Here is an 18,398-nt window from a genome sequence, read left to right on the forward strand (position 1 = left end):
ATACAGATTGCTGTTTGTTAAATCTTTTTATAGAAATATTGATATCGAATTACAGGAATGTTGATATAAATTATATTGCAATATTAAAATAGTTAAGACAGTCTATCATGTAATTTAAAATAAATTATGAAGATGTATCATGAATGGATAGTGACATACCATTTTAACATGAGAAAATTACAAAATTAGTCAAATACACTAAGTACTTTACAAATTTAGCCAAAAAAAATAAAAATTGCAAAAATAACCACGAAAATCGCAGATCGAAATGAGCCATCTGCGATTTTGGCTTTCCATCTGCGAATGTACAAGTGCCTAAAGCACAATTGTGCTTTAGGCACTTGTACATTCGCAGATAGAATAGTCCATCTGCGATTTCGCAGATGAAATTGTATAAAACCGTTTTTTTTCTTCATTTTTCACTCTTCAATATAGAAAAACTCTTTCTCTCTCTCTCGGGGATTCCCTGTGACGATTTCTTAAAGAAAATGGACGATTATTTCAACAATCCCGAAAATATGGTTAGATTTTAACTCTTTTTATGTTTTAATTAACATTTATTTAGTATATGTCTTTATTATTTTATTATTTATTGTATTAGTTAGTGTAAAAAAAATGAAATTATATTGTTTGTGATAGGGTAATTTTGTTGTATTTGATAGTTTTAATATTTTTTATTAGTAAACTTGTAGTTTAAATGCTATTTTGTTAGTGGTTGTATGAATGTACAAGTATAGACTGCGTAGAGTGTGTATTGGCTAGTTGTACATTTAGTAAAATGGTTAGAATATGTTAATTTTTTTAAGTTCTTAGTTAAATAAATTGTTAGAATAATGTTTACAATATGTTTTGGTTAGTGGTTTAAGTTGATAAATTGATATAGCATGGTTAGAATATGTTATTTGTCGTTTGTATAGTTGTTGTATAACTTGAAAAATTGTATATACTTATCGTATAATTGTTTTTATAATTTGAAAAATGGTTAAAATAATGTTTACAATATGTGTACAATAGTCGTTTGTATATTTGTCGTATAAGTTGAAAATTTGTATATATTTGTTGTTGAAGTAGAAAATTTTTTATAGTATGGTTAGAAAATGTTACAATATGTGTACAATAGTAGTTTGTATATTTGTCGTATAACTTGAAATTTTGTATATATTTGTTGTTTAAGTAGAAAAAATTTTATAGTATGGTTAGAAAATGTTATTTTATATAATTTGAAAGTTAAAAATCGTTTGTATACTTGTCGTATAACTTGGAAAATTGTTTATAGAGTTGTCGTTTAAGTTGAAAATTTGTTATAGTATGTTATTGTTTTTCAGCGTAAATATATAAATTATTGATTAAATGTTTGTATTTGCATTGTTATTATTGTTTATGTTTGTAAATTAGATGTCGGATTATTATTGCATTTAATAATCTGATATTTTAAAATGAAATAGTTGTTTAGTTTTTTAATACTTGTCGTATAACTTTGGTATAGACTACTGATGTCTGATGGAGAGACGTTTTGATAGCGACCAACATACAATTAACAAATTTAGGGAGATTGTTATATTTAGTTTTTTCTTGTATTATTATTTTTATAAAATTAACAAATTTTCCAGGGAGGTTGTCTAGTGGGTTGACCCCTTATGTTGAGAGTAAGGTTCAAAAACGTGTCAACAAGTCTTATAATTGGATGACAAGACGTTTGTATGGGGATACATTTGAATTCGATGACAATTTTACCATCAGCAAAGTACAACTTGAACGTAGGGTATGTAGTTGTGGGAAATGGCAAAAAAACGGTATACCATGTGGCCACGCTATAGCATCTCTAAGAACCCGTACGTCTGAAGCCATTCACGAAATGGTTGATTATAAGTTCACTGCTTTCGTGTATCGACTTGCATTTGGATCTGAGTTGGTGAATTCTATACCATCACATGTGCACTGGGAAATACCAAATGAAACGGTGGTCCTGTTACCTCCCTAAAAGAAGTAGTTATTCATGTACCCCGTTTGCATTTTATGTCCTATTATGTATTAGTTATTCATGTACCCCGTTTGCATTTTATGTCGTATTATGTATTAGTTATTCATGTACTCCGTTTGCATTTTATGTCGTATTATATATTACTTATTCATGTACCCCGTTTGCATTTTATGTCGTATTATGTATTAGTTATTTATGTACCTGTTTTGTTAATTCTTTTTTAATTGCGATTGAGGAAACAACATACATTAAAAGTAAGGGACATTTAATAACTAGTCACAAAACACACGTACAACAACAAACAACTTAACTAACAAAAAACAATTAACTTAACCAACATACATATTAAAAATGAGGGACATTCTTTAAAAGATTTCATGCATCTGCGTGGGTAAACTCGCTACCATCATATTCGAAACGGTATAGTTCCAAAGTCACCTGTCGCAGAATGTCTTCATCCATATTTGCATGTTCATTATCCAACTCGTTATAAATACGTTGAAATTGCTTCACTTTTATTTTCAAATCCAGAAACTTCGCTTTGACATCTCTTCTTCTTCGATATTGAGTTCTCAGTTAGTACACTGCGTTCGTCAGTTAAGTTGGACTATGAAATTGCAGACAAATTAGAAGATTGGACTGCGATAGTGTATAAACTACTATAAATTGACATTAAGTTAAATAAATAGTTTACTAAACGATGTTACAGTTGTTCATATATTATTTTTGACATTTTACTCTCTTTGTTTCAATAAAAATGAGTTCTATACCATGGAGCAATGACGAGTTCTTGGTTCTTACACGTGCATATATTCATGTGTACGAGACCAGCAAGTTGAACGATCCAATGTTTTGGACTCGTTTAACCAATATTTTCAACGCTAAAAACCGAATGACTACAACAAACGATCGTGACGAACTAGACATCTTAGCAAGATGGTATGAAATGAAAACCGAAGTTCTATTATTCAACGATCTTTATACCAATTTTTTTTTAAAAAAAAAGGAGGAATACAAGTCATTAAGTGATGGGTTGGAATTCCAGTTTGAAGTCCCTTGGAATATTTTGAAATATATCCCGTTTATTTAAAATCTATTTCAATTTATTAGGTGAGTACTAGGTTATTTTCATGTATTACGTATGTATTGGATGCATCTCCTATGTTTAATTTTAATTAATAAATGCTCATTGCATTAGTTTTCACAATACATTAGAATACAGTACTAACAACAATTCCATGAACCATTACAAACATTACAACAATTACATGAAAAACAACGAATTAAACTTAAACTATTAAACAAACAACAATTACATGAAACATTAAACTTATAACATTACTACAAACAAAGAATTAAAATAAAAAACAAGTCCATGGGTTATTATTAAAGGAAAATAGAGCGGTCTACATGAAATACTGATTATTTTTAACAACCTTCCAAACTTCCTCATATTCGAAGTCTCTGTCTTCACGCTCACAGATGTAAAAATCTGTAACAACTTCCAAGAACTCTTCTTCGTCCCGACAACGAAGTTTGGTATTTTTCGCATAATTACACGCTCGATTGAACCATGTCACTTATTCCTTTACATCCATCCATTTAGTAACAACATCTGATTGTTGTCGTTGTTGTCCTTCTCCCATCTCATGGTTGAACAAAGTTGTTATGCGAGTCCATTCATCACCTACTAGGCAATGCGGGGGAGCAAGTAACGATACACCATCCTTAACACTTAGCCAGCATCATGTTAGAACCAACACCTCGTTTGTCGTCCATGGTCGTTCAGAATTGGAACCAAGTACTTCATTCGAAGAACTTGTTGCATTCGACGACATTTCTAAATATGGGAGTTGGTTTCGTTTAGGTGATTTGGGTGTTTGGTTTTTAGATCTTAAACATCTATTTATATTAATAAATACAGGACTATGAATTACAACTTTGACTACGAAATGGTTGCATTTGGACTACGATTTGCAGGTTACTGCAGTGACTTATCATGTCAAACAGTCATTTATGTATTGTCACTTCAGAGTTTGACTACGATTTGCAGGTTACTGCAGTGACTTATCATGTCAAATAGTCATTTACATCTTGTCACTTCAGAGTTTGACTACGATTTGCAGGTTACTATAGTGACTTGTCATTAATGTCTAGTCATTTCAAAGTTGGACTATGAATTACAACTCTGACTACGAAATGGTAGCATTTGGACTAGTATGTATAAATACCACTTATAGCACCAGTTTATTATAATGTCGACTTTATTATGAGTTCCTCACACAAATTTGAAGTTTGCTCATGCAACGAAGTAGATTGTTACTACTGTGATTCAGTCGACCCTTTTTTTACACCCTCTTCAGCCGGACCATATATGTCAGATGAAAATTTTGAAGAATTGAAGAAGGCTGAAGAACAACAAGAAGAGGACAAAGAGTCATCCCGACTTCTCACTCAACGTGGTAATGATATTGCATCGGAATGCAAAGAAGCTCAAGAATGGATAGACCTCAATAAAAACAAAATCAAAGAGCATGAAGAATGGATAAAAAAGACTAAGAAGGCAATCAAAACGACTGAAAAATGGCTTGCTGAGAAGGACGAGCAGTTGATACACATTATGGTGCAAAAGGATCGTTTGGAAGACAAAATGAGAATTAGGGATGACTATATAACAATCGAGAAAGAGAAGTACCCATTGCAGTTCCCTGAGTTTAAAAATTAGTTACAAAAATGTTGTAATATTATCATGATACACCTTAGGGTGCAAAATGATCGTTTGTTGTTTTTTAAATAACATCTTGTAATTGTTATAATCGACAAACTAAATATTATAATATAAAAGTTTCATTAATGGTTATAATCTGCAAACTAAACTAAAATATGAAAGCATAGCAATGTCTTGTAAGATTTAAAGACAAAATTACAACACATAATAAGTTAACAACTCTTCATTTCAAGGTTGTTTTATATCAAAATCAGCGTCATAGGTTTGTGAGCAACTCGCTGAACCACCAATATTAAATGTCATTTCTGTAGTAGAAATTGTGCGACGTGCTCCACTACCGGACGCCCTTCCAGTACAATTGTTTCTCGTGTGTCCTAGTTGACCACATGTAGAACACTCTTTTCTAATTAGACCCTCGCCTTGGGATGGAATGCGGTCCGTGTTTCTTAGTCTGCCTTGCTGACGTTTATCCATTATAGGTGGCTTAACAATCATCAAATCATCGGGGATATCCCATTCGGATGACTTTGGCAAAGGGTTTATTGATTCCTCATACGTTTTCCTCAGTGTTTCAGTAAAGTAAGCATTTAATGCATACCTCGAGCAGTCTTGGTAATTGTTCACTGTTAAACATCTTATGACATGACCACAAGGTATCCCATCAAGTTGCTAATGTCTACATGTATATGTCATATGTTGAAAATCAACAATCACGTTTTGTGCCCCCTTTTTGACCTCGCATTTCGTATTTGAGATCATGCGAACATCCCACTTACTAAAAGTTTTTTTGTTTTCTTTTACAATATCATCGGCCCAAGGGGTGAGTGTTGTTGTTGCTTCCGCTAAAAAACAGGCAAAATGAAGAAGTTAAGATCAATAACATTAAATTAATAAAACATTAATATTAAAAATTAACTTAATACCTACAAAGTTACGTCTTTGAAACAACCACTGTTGCATTGTTGCATGAAAAAAATTGATCAACATAAGTATCAACACCTTACGTGCGTGTCTAGATAATGCATTTATAGACTCTGCACTGTTGGACGACATAAGATTGTATCGGTTCCCTCTAAAATGTGCCCTTGACCAAGTTTCTGGATTTATACTTTTTAAGTACTCCCATACTGGTTCTTTTGTCTTTTTCATAACATCCATGGCAGCGTCAAAAGCATCAACTGTGTACGCCCTACAAGCCTCCCAAAAAATTCTTTTAACTGTGTTACTCTTCCCGAATCTAGATACTATGTTGAAATACAAATGGACACCACATATTCCGTGATGAGCGTGGGAAAAATGTTGGCAACGGATGTTGCTATAGATGGAGACCTATCAGATATAATTGTAAGCTCCTGCATATTGCCTATGCAATCACGTAGTTTTTGAAAAAACCATGTCCAAGAATCTGTACACTCATTTTTGCATATACCATATGCAACCGGTAATATTTGGTTTTGTCCGTCCTTAGTAACTGCAAGTAACATGGTACCTTTGAACTCGCCCTTTAGGTGGGCTCCATCTACTACAAGGGTCGGTTTACAAAATTTGACAAAAGCGTGTACCTACAATACATTGTATATCTATTCAAATACACCAAAATAAAAATGAAAAAATTAATAAAATATTAAAATACTAACCGAGCAACCAAGTGCGACGTACAAAAACTCAAAGCGATCATCACCATATGTTTTAATATGTGTCACCGTACCCAGATTATGTTTGACCAAATTGTGACAATAAACCGGAAGTTTGGTAAAAGAACCCTCTTTCGTACCCCTTAACAACAACAATGCATATTGCTTCGCACGCCATGTCTGATGGTATGAGATATTGATATTCAATTGAGCATTCATATCATTAATAATATCTTTTCCCCGATAAACTCTACTATAATCTTCAACCAAAACATCAGCAAGATATTCACCTAAAACATATTTGTTTGCTTGTCGATGATTAGGTTGCAAAATTGTTGAAGAACATGTGTGTACATCAACAAATTTATTCACTTGGAAAAGTCCATCAGAATTTTTAATTGCTTTTGCTCTTAGTAACCAAGAACAATTTTTCGAAACACACACAACCTCATACCTTGATTTGGTGGATCTACTTGTCCTCGTCTGAAAACCTTCTCGAAGACATTTTTTTTACCAATACACCACTTTAAAAGTTCTTTGTTCTTAAATATACTCTCACATTCAATCTTTTGAAGATTGATGTCTACCATCTGTGTTGGGATATCTTCATTAATATCAACTGGGCATGCTGGTACGGGGGCATACCGTAAAAAAGGTTATCGGGAAACTTAGCTTTAACTTCATCACCCAACTCATCTCTATCTGAATTGCTTTGTAAGTCGGTTATATCTAAACGTACATCAGCAACATCAACATAATCCCCGTAAACATGCTTTTTTTCATCTTTTTGACTCAATTTTTTTTTTCTTTTTACTTTTATCTACTACACGCCTATTCATAGCTTTAACTTCTTGTTCGGGAGCATCAACACAACGACCACCCACATCATTAAGATATGTACCAACATCATCATCACCAACATACTTGTAATTCTCAGGATCCACATAGTGAATAGGTGAATAACTAACATTAACATTTTCAGCAACACTGTGAAATTGAGGTACACTAGGATTATTGAAAGTACCTATCAGATCGTTGCTCCTTTATAGCTGCATAAATTACCAACCGGCCGATTTCCACTGTGACCAGCCTCATTAACCTCATCTCCTTCATCAACCACCACAAACACTTTCACAGCCCTTCCTCCACTACATTTGATTACATTTATCAACATTCTAACATCCATGTCTTCAACTATAGCTATATAATAATTCAATTCAGGATGATGGAAACGAAGACTAATTCTATATTTGTCTAACAAACCAATTTTGCTTCTCACCAAAGATACAAAATCACTATAACTAATATACTCAGAAAATATCAAAGCGAATTCAGAAATACCTCCCTGTGGACATACGTATTCCAGATTTGTTTCAATAACTTGTCATCTCCCACCGGTTACAAGACAAACCAGATATTCAATCATTTTTTTAGAGAGATTTTAACGAAATTTCCTAAACAAATAACAACTAAATTGATAATTTTCTACAAAAGTTTATATATAGTAAGGTTATTTCGTAGTCAAACCAATTGATTACATAGTCAAAATAAAAAAAAATAAAAAAAAATCATAATTTCGCAGATGAAATAGAGAGGAAATCGCAGATGGACTGTGTCCATCTACGATTTAAGTCTGGTAAACCCATATATATATATATATATATATATATATATATATATATATATATATATAGAAAAAAATTATAAAAAATATCCACCTGCGAATGTACAAGTGGCTAAAGCACACTTGTGCTTTAGCCACTTGTACATTCGCAGATGGGATGTCAAAATCGCAGATGGACCATTCTCATCTGCGATTTATGTGGCCAATTTTGCAATTTCAATTTTTTTTTGGCTATTTTCCACAAAATGATTAGTATATTTGACTATTTTTGTCATTTTCTCTTTTAACATAGAGAGGGATTAATATGTACTATTATATTATAAGGTTAATTGTTTAACAACAATAACCAATTTTCATATTTATATTTTTAGATAACCAGCTTCTTAAATATAGAGATTAATATTAATGTATTGAATATGGTACCTTTAAAATATTTATATTTTCTAATTCTCTTTTTAACTTTATATTTACATTGATTTGCTTCATAATATCTGACTTATTATATATGGTATCACACATTAAGTTATAATATGAATTATCAATTATGTATAACCATCGTATAGCACATTATATTATATTATATTTTAGAACATTATAGAATCTTTTTCCCGTTTGATAACATAAACGAGGAATAATTGTATATTTCCAAATATGGTAGAGGCGCAACTCATGTGCAGGGGCAACGCGTAAAAAGTGGACCAGCTGGAATCTGCTGTTGACTTTAACAGTTGGGCATTTCCTTCTTCAGACTCCGGTCCATTCACCGAATTCTTGCCCTTTTTAGTTTTTATTCCAACATGTCACGTTTCTTCTTTGCTTTTTATTCAATTAAATTTATTGATATTTGTCCTTATGGAGTTATGGTTGAGTTGTTACTTGTTAGGTACATTTCGTCTTAAGATGGAAATCCTCGTGGGGATTAATAACTCATTAAAAGTTAATATGTTTGGGCCTGGATAGTATGATAACGGAGTCTTGGATTTGGATCAACGGGTTCACCTATAAAGTAAAAGCAAACTATAACTCAACCTTACCATTTTTTTTCAGATTAATTACTCAAAAAAGGCTACATGTGTTTATAACTAATATCCTTAGTACATTTATAATGGAATTAAATTAAGTAATACTACTTTTATATACTATGGCGCAAAAATATGAATCCATCATTTTACTTCTTATTATAGACGTTGAGTTTATTTGATTTGTTGTAACGCCTCATTTCTGGTATGTGATTAATTAAAGTAATTTTCATTTCTTAAAGGTGTACTCGACGAGTCTGTAGCCCGACTCGTCGAGTAGAGACGGGATTTGCACGCGGTTTAAGTTGGCAACTCGACGAGTCCATATCCTCGGACTCGGCGAGTCTGCCTGTCTGGATGAAGCCCTAATTTCAAGGGTTTGTACCCTATTTAAACGTCATTATAGCCTCCCACCCCAGCCTCCAGCACCTATAGAGCATTTCCCCTGTAAACCCTAGCCTCATTGTTGAACTTGAGTGTGTTTGTGCTAGTTTGGAAGCTTTGGAAGGGAAGGAAGGAAAGAAGGTCCATAGAAGAGAAAGGAGATCCAAGAGTTAGCTTCCATCTATTTCTCATTCAGGTAATAAAGTTATTACCTTGTGTATTCCTCCATTAAACCCTCTTTTATGCTTGTTATGTCTCTTTTGGAGCCTTATATGATTCAAAACTTGAGATATGGACTCTCCTTTGGATGGAAACCTTAGATCTGGACGTTATTGAACTCCAGGAGCTCATTATAGCCACCTTTATGCAATCATGGCCTTGTTCCAAACCCTAAGTGCTTAGTATTTGATGATTTTGGGTATTTTAGCCTTATACTCTTGTGCATGCACGTAAAGTTGGAAACTTTACGTGTAAAACCAGTCCTAGAAGCTCAGATCTATGATTTGGAAGCACTGAAATCGATTAGAATTGACTGTATAGTAATAGCATGCTTGGGACTCGGCGAGTTGTTCTTCAGACTCGACGAGTTGTTCATACGACTCGGCGAGCCACAGACTGGACGTGTTCATATGATGAAGGAGAACTCGACGAGTTGTTCATACAACTCGGCGAGTCGGATGAAGTTAGACTCGATGTTAGTATCGAAGAAGAACTCGTCGAGTCTTTGCCAAACCCGACGAGTAGAAGCGAGTAGAGGACTAGAATGGATGAAAGGGACTCGGCGAGTTGGCGGTCCAACTCGGCTAGTCCGGTCAACTGGAAGTTGACTTTGACCAGGAAGTTGACTTGACCAGGGGTAAATAGTCATTTTGCCCTGAGATTTGTTATCAGTATTTGATTTAATGTTTATAGGACTTGTAGCCGGGGAGTTCCGGAGCAGCAGTCGAGCAGTTTCAGATTTAGTATCTCAGCAGCCAGTGTTTCGAGGTGAGTTTTCCTTCCAGTAGGAACGGGTCTACGGCCACACTGCCGACCCGATTAGATAGCAGTAGTTCCGGACTTTGGTCCGATGCAGTAGTATGGTATGTTTGATGTCTTTGTGATTCAGGCAAGTTTATGTGTTAGTTAGTCCGGACCTCGGTCCGATGCAGTATGCAGTATATGTGTTTATGCTAGTAGTTATGATTATGTTATGTCATGTTCAGTCAGTCCGGACTTCGGTCCGATGCAGGGGACAAGGCCCCAGTTAGTCCGGACTTCGGTCCAATGCAGGGGGCAAGGCCCCAGTTAGTCTGAATTTCGGTCCGATGCAGGGGGCAAGGCCCCAGTCAGTCCGGACTTCGGTCCGATGCAGTGGGCAAGGCCCAAGTTAGTCCGGATTTCGATCCGACGCAGGGGGCAAGGCCCCAGTTAGTTCAGACTTCGGTCCGATGCAGTGGGCAAGGCCCAGTAAGTGCTTTATTTGTTATTGTATGGTATGTGGTAGTTTGGGAGAGCTCACTAAGCTTTGTGCTTACAGTTTCAGTTTTTGGTTTCAGGTACTTCCGCTAGTAAGGGTAAGAGCTCGGGATGATGGCATGGCACCCACTACAGCTTCAGTTTATCCTGGAAGTTTTATTCAGATATTTTGACATGTTTTGACATCAGTTGATTTGATAAACTTATTATGACATTTTGAGACACATGATCCATGGATTTATCTTTTAATATTTGATATGATGATTTAGTAAGGTTTTCAAACGAAAATTTTTGGGTTGTATTTTTGGGATGTTACATTTGTTGTTTTAGATAAATTTCCAAAGTTGAACAAACGCCAAAATTTTAAAGATATCAAGAACCAAATTTTCAATCATATTTACTCCCTTGAGACCAATGTTATGAGGTCATCGTATAAAACTCATGCCACAACTACAAACATCGATGCTACTTTCCAACCCCGCAAAATAATGAAGAAAAAACAAAGATAACCTCATAAAACGAATATACAAATCATCAAGAAACCCAAAATTTACCATTTTGTCCTCTTGTGATGTGATGTCATTATATAGCTTCTAACACATCAAAAGAAGAGCTTCACGGGTTCGACCAAGTAGACTTAGAGCCGTTGCAGCAATGTGGTGCCCGGTTAGCCCGGCTAGAGCCAGTTGTTCCATTGGTGATGCGTGCTCGATGTAGTTGTCGGGTAACACAATTGGCCTCCACTGAAAATAACAATGTACTTTACTTTTTTTGTTGATAATAAGATATAGTATCTTTATTTGTTACTCATATTTAAAGTGTAACTATATTTTTGAGTAAATTACATTTTTGGTACCTGAGTATAGCTGATTTTATCAGTTTTGGTCCTCAACAAGTTTTCTCTTTGCATATTTGGTAATTTTTTGAGGTTTTTGTAATGTTTTTTTTTTGTCTCTACCAAAATTACAAAAGTCAGCTATAATCAAACTCTGAAAGACCAAAATTGTCATTTTACTTGGAATATGGACCAAAAGCATTACTAGGAACCTCATATAAGGATCAGAATTGCAAGAGAACTTTTTGGGACCAAAATTGCAAGAATCAGCTATATCCATTACATGGGGACCAAAAAAATAATTTACTCTATATCTTTTACTAGAGTAAATTATATTTTTGGTCCCTGAGTTTGTTTAAAATTACAGTTTTGGTGCTAATTTTCAATTGTAATGATTTTGGTCCCTAAACTTTGTTTAAAAGTCGTAGTTTCAATAGTTTCCTCTTGCAATTTTGGTGCTAATTTTCAATTGTAAAGATTTCGGTCCCTAAAGTTTGTTAAACAGTTACAGTTGTCGTTTCAACAGTTTCCTCTTGCACTTTTGGTGCTAATTTTTAATTGTAACGACTTTGGTCCTAAAGTTTGTTTACAAAATTGTAGTTTCAATAGTTTCCTCTTGCAATTTTGGTGCTAAGTTTCAATTGTAACGATTTTGGTCCCTAAAGTTTGTTTAACAGTTGTAATTTCAATAGTTTCCTCTTTGCAATTTTGGGGCCAAAACCACAACTATTGATGACAATTACCTTAATCGATCCATCGAGTTTTCCATCAAGAGTTATGAATTGTGCAACATGTGATCCAAATCCACCAATTGACCCTTCCTCAACAGTTATCAAGAAGGAGTGATTCTGACATAATTGTCTCACAAGTTGTATATCAAGAGGCTTGCAGAATCTTGCATCAGCAACAGTCACTTCAATTCCAAGTTCTGAAAGAAGGGAGTGAGCTCGAAGACAATTCTGAACCATGGCTCCATACCCAAGTAATGCTATGTCTTTTCCCTCTACAAGAATCCTTCCTTTACCTATCTGGATATATATTATATAATAATAACCATATTGTCCTTGATATTAAACAACCAACATAACTTTATAACTAATTAAAAAACAATTGAGGTGTGTGTTTTATTTTACCTCAATGGGGACTCCATGGCATAAAGAGCTATTTGACTTCACAATTGCACCTCTTGGATACCGAAAGCAAACAGGTCTATCATCAATGCAAGATGCAGTAGCCACCATGTTAGCAAGCTCAATCTCATCAGAAGGTGCCATGACTATCATATTTGGCAAACATGACATGAATGTTATGTCAAAAGCTCCACAATTTGTGGGCCCATCTGATCCTACCAAACCCGCACTTGGAATCACAAATCTTACAGGTATTTTCTGTCGATCTACATCATGAACCACCTAAATATTTAAAATGAAATGAGATTAAAATGTGAAGGAATAAAGGGGTGTTTGTGTTTGGTTTGTAGAATGTTTCTTGAAGGAATGGAATCTGTCAAAAGAATTGGATCTGAATGAATCACGATGTGTTAAGAGGCGATTAGTTGAAAGAATGTTTTTGGAAGGAATGGAATATGTCAAAGGAATTGGAATTGGATGAGAGAAAGAGGGGAAACCTGATCATATGCTCTTTGAAGAAATGTGGAAGGAATTATACAAAATGGCTTCAATCCACCACATGATAAACCAGCTGAAAATGTGACAGCATGTTGTTCAGCCATTCCTACATCAAATAATCTGTCTGGAAATTTTTGTTGAAATAATTTAAGTGAGGGTTCCATTCCCATTCCTGCATGAACCACTATGATATCTTTGTCTATTTGTGCTTCCATGGTTAAAGCCTCTGCAAATCTGTCACTATAAGTTTGGGTGCAATTACTCGGTTGTGGGTCCATCTCATAAGGATCTGTTTCATACAAGAGGATAAAAAAAAACTAAATATTTAGTTTTAATAACGGTTTTAAGAACAAAAGATTTTATACATTAGTTAAAACAAGGTCTTTTGGGACGAAAATTTCTACTTCCCAAGTGTTTTTATAACTTATAGATTTCTATTCACGTAATGATTTTATGTTCAAGAAAGAGTAAAAAGGCATAAAATCGCATACCCTCTTTGTATTTATTTGATATTCCAATTGGCTTCTCATTTGGTACTACTTTATCTTCCTTTGTTATGACATGAACTAAAACGGGACCCGTTGAATCCAAGGATGCCACTTGATTAAGAACACATATAAGATCTTCAATATTGTGTCCATCAACTGGACCAATGTAATACAAACCAAGTTCTTCAAATAAGGTTGACCCTAGTGGACCAATCATACCACGTGCATACTCATCAACTTTTGCAGCCCATTCGTACATACCCTTACCAATTCTCTTTGTTAAACCCTACAAGATTACATTTTTGGAGCCTAAATTCATAGTACAGTTGAAAAACATAACTTTAAAGATAATAAAGTTAGTCTTGCACTATCTAAAATCTTTATGTTGTGTGAAAAACAATGAAAATAGTTTATGCAACATGAAGGACTTGTTGTAAAGTGTCGTAACCATTTGTCTAAATGTCTAATTAGGGTGGTAAAAAGTGTTTTTTGGAGCTTAAATTCATTTCTCTAATTCTATTTGTCTAATTACAGATATTCACCAATTGGATCTTGATCCCCTGTTTTACATCATTTATGGGCATGTGATATCTCAACCAACTATCAAAAGTGTATATTAAACTATGTGTCTAGTCTAACATTACATTTTTATTGAAAGAACAGGAGTTGATGCATTTGGTTTGCAGATTTTTTTTGAAGGAATTGTGAATTGCTAAAGGAATTGGAGTCTGCAGGACTTGGAATATGAAGGAATTGAATACTGTCATGCTTTTGGTTGGCAGGAAATGGAATGGAATCTCTGAGCAAGAAGAGAGAAAGCAGATTGAGAAATTCTAGGGTTAAAAGGGTATTTCAGTATTTTTAACAAGGGAATGGTGGGAATCGAATTCCAAGAGTTTTAGGATAGAATATTGAAATCCATTAAATGTGTACTCATGTTCAACCAAACGCGGGATTGGAATGGAATTGAATTCCAATTCCGGCCAAATCCCACGGAATCCAACAAATCAAACACCTTCACTCTTATGAAACTGCAAAATCCCAAGCAATACTTGATTTAAAGAAAATAATACCTTAGCAACTTCTCTCCACTTCCTGAACAATTTGCTAGATTGCAACTTGCTTAAAGTACTCGAGAGTGCATTAATTGGTGTTTTAGGTGACTCCTCAAGTTTTGGATGCAAAGATTGGCGACTATCATTTAATATTACAACCATATCTGAATCCAAATACCCTGCATTACTCATAGCCTCATAAAGCTGTCCAGCCATAGTGCTTTCATTACTTATCACTGCAACTACTCGGTCTCTTTTCCCTTTAATATCTCTTGCAATCGCCATTCCTGTGTTCAAAACACCATCCTACTTTTCAAACTGGTTGTTTTGTGTAAAATTTGACCAAAGTTGGATGCTTTTTATAATGGTTTTTAAAGTATATTGAGTAGATTGGAAATGAAGTGAAAGTGTGTTGAAAGATATACCGAGTCCAGCAGAAATGCTGTTGCATCCATGTCCTGAACCAAATGGATCGAATTCACTCTCTGAACGTGAAGTATAACCAGACATTCCATCTTTTTGTCTAAGGGTATGCATAAGTGATCTCCTTCCAGTGAGAATCTTATGTGCATAAGTCTGTTCATGTTTCAAAAATATAACAACATGCTTTTATTATCTATCATAAAGGGTATCATGCAAAAAGCACCAAACTTCATCAAGTGTTTAGGTTAATGTTAGAAGTATTAAAGGGAAAGTTTCAATGAATAACAACATACTTCACTTTCTTTCTAATTTGTTTGAAACCTGTACAATGCTGCTGACATGGCTGAAAGACTTTTATAACCTTTTTCAAAAGTTGGATGGCTTTAGAAACGATCTTTAAAGTCTAGTGGCTAAACTAGAAATGAAGTGGAAGTGCATTGTTATCTATTGCAATTTGACACCTTTTAATATCAAGAACTTGAGATAGAATAATCATATTGTATCCATCATCATAAGTTCACCAAACATCATAATCTTTTATATTAGAACTACTAAAAGGAATTGCAATGATTTTCAACGTACTTTCACTTCATTTCAAATTTTATTAAAACCATTGTACCTTACAATTGATTATTTTGGGTACTTTTGAAAAGAAACCTGTAAAATCTGACGTGGTTGAATGACTTTTATAATAGTTTCTAAAATTGGTAGGTTTCAGTAACAATCTTCAAAGTCTTGTGATCAAACTAGAAACGAAGTGAAAGGGTGTTGCTATTTTTTACCAACTTTAAAATTCAAGAATTCAGATACAATAATCATATTGTATTCATCATCATAAAAGCATCAAATTTCATAATCTTTCATGTTAGAACTATTAAAGGGCAAATTGCAACATCACTTTAAATTAAAGTGAAAGTACATTGTTATTTATTGAAATTTGCCAAAGATACAATGAACATAAAAAAAATCCTTACTTGCTCTCCAACATCCCACAATATCTTGTCCATGGGAGCAGAAAAGACACGATGTATAGCAATAGTCAACTCCACCACTGACATGCTTCCCTTCACGGATTTTTGAGTTTTATTCATTATAAACAACAACTCTGAGCGAATATCATCAGCCAATTGTTTCATTTCCTACATAGAGCTTGGTCAGCTAGTGATGACAAAATATGCAAAAAGAAAATATAAAGGGTATTTCGGTCATTTAAAGGGTATTTCGGTCATTTAGATGACAAAAAGTAAGAAGTTACTAAACCTTGTGAGATAGGTTCTTTAAGTGCATGGGGCTTTCAACTGTATCAAGTATAGGTGTTGGGGGCTTTTCTGGAAACAAATCGCCTATTTCGGGTAGAGAACATACACGACCTACACATCCCTGTATATAGAAATAACACTTGGCATTAATAAAGATGAGGAGGGCATTCTTGTCTTTTGCACACAAAATAGATTACAAGTGAGTTCATCTCCCAACTTTTTGGGTAGGACAAAAGATTACCAACTATACATGCTTTCAATGAGTTGATGATCTAATTATGATCCTTCAAGTAATAATAATCACTTTAAAAAGCACATATGAACACCCCTAACATATATTAAACTGTATAACATAATTTAGTAGCAATTAGGTACTTTTCATAAATAGTTTAACACTGGTCAATTCTCATTCTTCACCCACCCCCAATTAGAATTCAGCATCAAGAATAGACATATGAATACGATTAGAATAATAAGCAAAAACAAGTTACAAACAATTCTAAAAGGATAACCAACGACTTGAAATTGTTGATGTAAGTCGATCCTAAAGTGTGAATATAAATAATAACAAGAATGACGAACATGAGAGTAGCATACCTTGGAGCAAATTGACGAACCCAAGCTAGGTTTCAAGCTGATTTTGAAGAATTCCCCATTAGAATGAAAATTAACACTTGAAGACTCCGATTTAGAAGGAAAATTTCTTGAATTTTCATGAAATTGAGCATTGACGCCCAAAGAACAATGTGCAGAAGCAGTCGTCATTATCAGAAATGACGGGAACCCACCTCACGAAACAGTGATTGCAATTGAGATATGATCAAACACGTTAATTACAAAAAAATTGAACAAGAACGAGGATCGCTGGTGGATATTTTGATGAATCCGAGGGAAAATATACTATATTAAAACAGGAGAATTATATGTTTAGCAGAAATTAGGGTTGCTGCGTGTTTGAACGTGCATCAGTGAAGTGAAGGAATAGATTCCATAAGACTATAGATTGTGTACATACTTCTGTTTGATAAAATGGAGACGCCAATTTTGTATGGAAAGCCGGCCCCTCTCACGATAGGATTTTTTAGGCTCCCACGATCAATACAAATGGCCTCTTTAAAACGATTAGAATTTCATATTAAATTTTTGTATAAAGATTCTTCATTTTTGAGCTCATTAACTTCTATCATAGTTGGCATTAAAAATATTTAAGAAAACCACGATACATTTTGACAAAACAACAAAAGAAACTATAAATGTGGTCAATGTGGCTGTTAACCTTCTATGGTTTCGGTTTAATTTTTTTTTTTTTAACTTTTATACAGGTGTTTGTTTTTTGTCTGCATGACAACTTCTGTCTGACGGCGCAGACCAGGTGCAGACATATACCCTTACAGAGTGTTTGTTTTTTGAAAATGTACAGACCTAAAAACGTCTGCAAGAGGTCTTCTTAACACAAACCTGGATCAATGTCTTCAAAGGTCTTATAAACCTAAGCCAAATAAAAACATGCTGATTTTTTTTCCTCCAAAATCAACGCCTCTAACATCACTATACACCATCGACGCATCTCTCACCATCGACGCCTCCCTCTACCGGTCTTCTTCAACCTCATGTCTCCTCCTTGTGCAACCGACGTCCAGAGCAGGTGCACTGCCTAACCAGAACCGTAGCCGTCTTTCTCCTCCTGTCCGATTCTGATGCCAGAGTCAACTCCAATGTCGCCACCCTCTTTCCTACATTGCATTCTTCTTTCCGACCACTTCCCCCTCCAGGTAACAACCTCATCGTATTTTTTTAGGGTTCATGAAATATGATTTCAAAATGGTGAAATCAATTTTTTTTTGTGAATTTGTCTTATGAAATCAGATTGGCTGTGTATTAT

General features: G+C 34.4%; 1 protein-coding gene across 3 annotated transcripts; it reads right to left on the bottom strand.

Annotated features, from left to right (window-relative positions):
- Positions 1–11,189: 11,189 nt before the first annotated feature.
- On the bottom strand, positions 11,190–17,602 carry DXPS3 (1-deoxy-D-xylulose 5-phosphate synthase 3). Of its 3 annotated transcripts, XM_079051864.1 has the most exons (10): positions 17,114–17,599; positions 16,518–16,637; positions 16,232–16,396; positions 15,260–15,410; positions 14,853–15,121; positions 13,783–14,065; positions 13,291–13,580; positions 12,797–13,075; positions 12,407–12,691; positions 11,190–11,571 (listed from the first exon to the last, which is right to left on the bottom strand). In XM_079051864.1, exons 1-10 carry the CDS (start codon positions 17,279–17,281, stop codon positions 11,422–11,424), a joined length of 2,160 nt encoding a protein of 719 aa, XP_078907990.1. In that variant the 5' UTR covers positions 17,282–17,599; the 3' UTR covers positions 11,190–11,421. The 3 variants fall into 3 exon arrangements, with proteins under 3 accessions (XP_078907990.1, XP_078907991.1, XP_078907992.1); XM_079051865.1 differs by lacking the exon at positions 17,114–17,599 and having other exon boundaries at positions 16,232–16,362; positions 16,518–16,631; XM_079051866.1 differs by lacking the exon at positions 11,190–11,571 and having other exon boundaries at positions 12,537–12,687; positions 17,114–17,602.
- Positions 17,603–18,398: the final 796 nt, after the last annotated feature.

Source organism: Lactuca virosa, chromosome 5, assembly GCF_052849685.1.
Source record: "Lactuca virosa cultivar CGN04683 chromosome 5, Lactuca_virosa_CGN04683_v6, whole genome shotgun sequence".
NCBI classification, from domain to species: Eukaryota; Viridiplantae; Streptophyta; class Magnoliopsida; order Asterales; family Asteraceae; genus Lactuca; species Lactuca virosa.

Excerpts from the sequence above, each read along its gene's own strand:
- DXPS3 (XM_079051864.1), bottom strand. The coding sequence starts at position 17,281 with ATGACGACTGCTTCTGCACATTGTTCTTTGGGCGTCAATGCTCAATTT. Across the intron at positions 16,638-17,113 it reads GTTCGTCAATTTGCTCCAAG|GGATGTGTAGGTCGTGTATG; the intron begins GTATGCTACTCT and ends TTCTATATACAG. Across the intron at positions 15,122-15,259 it reads CAGCATTTCTGCTGGACTCG|GAATGGCGATTGCAAGAGAT; the intron begins GTATATCTTTCA and ends TTTTGAACACAG.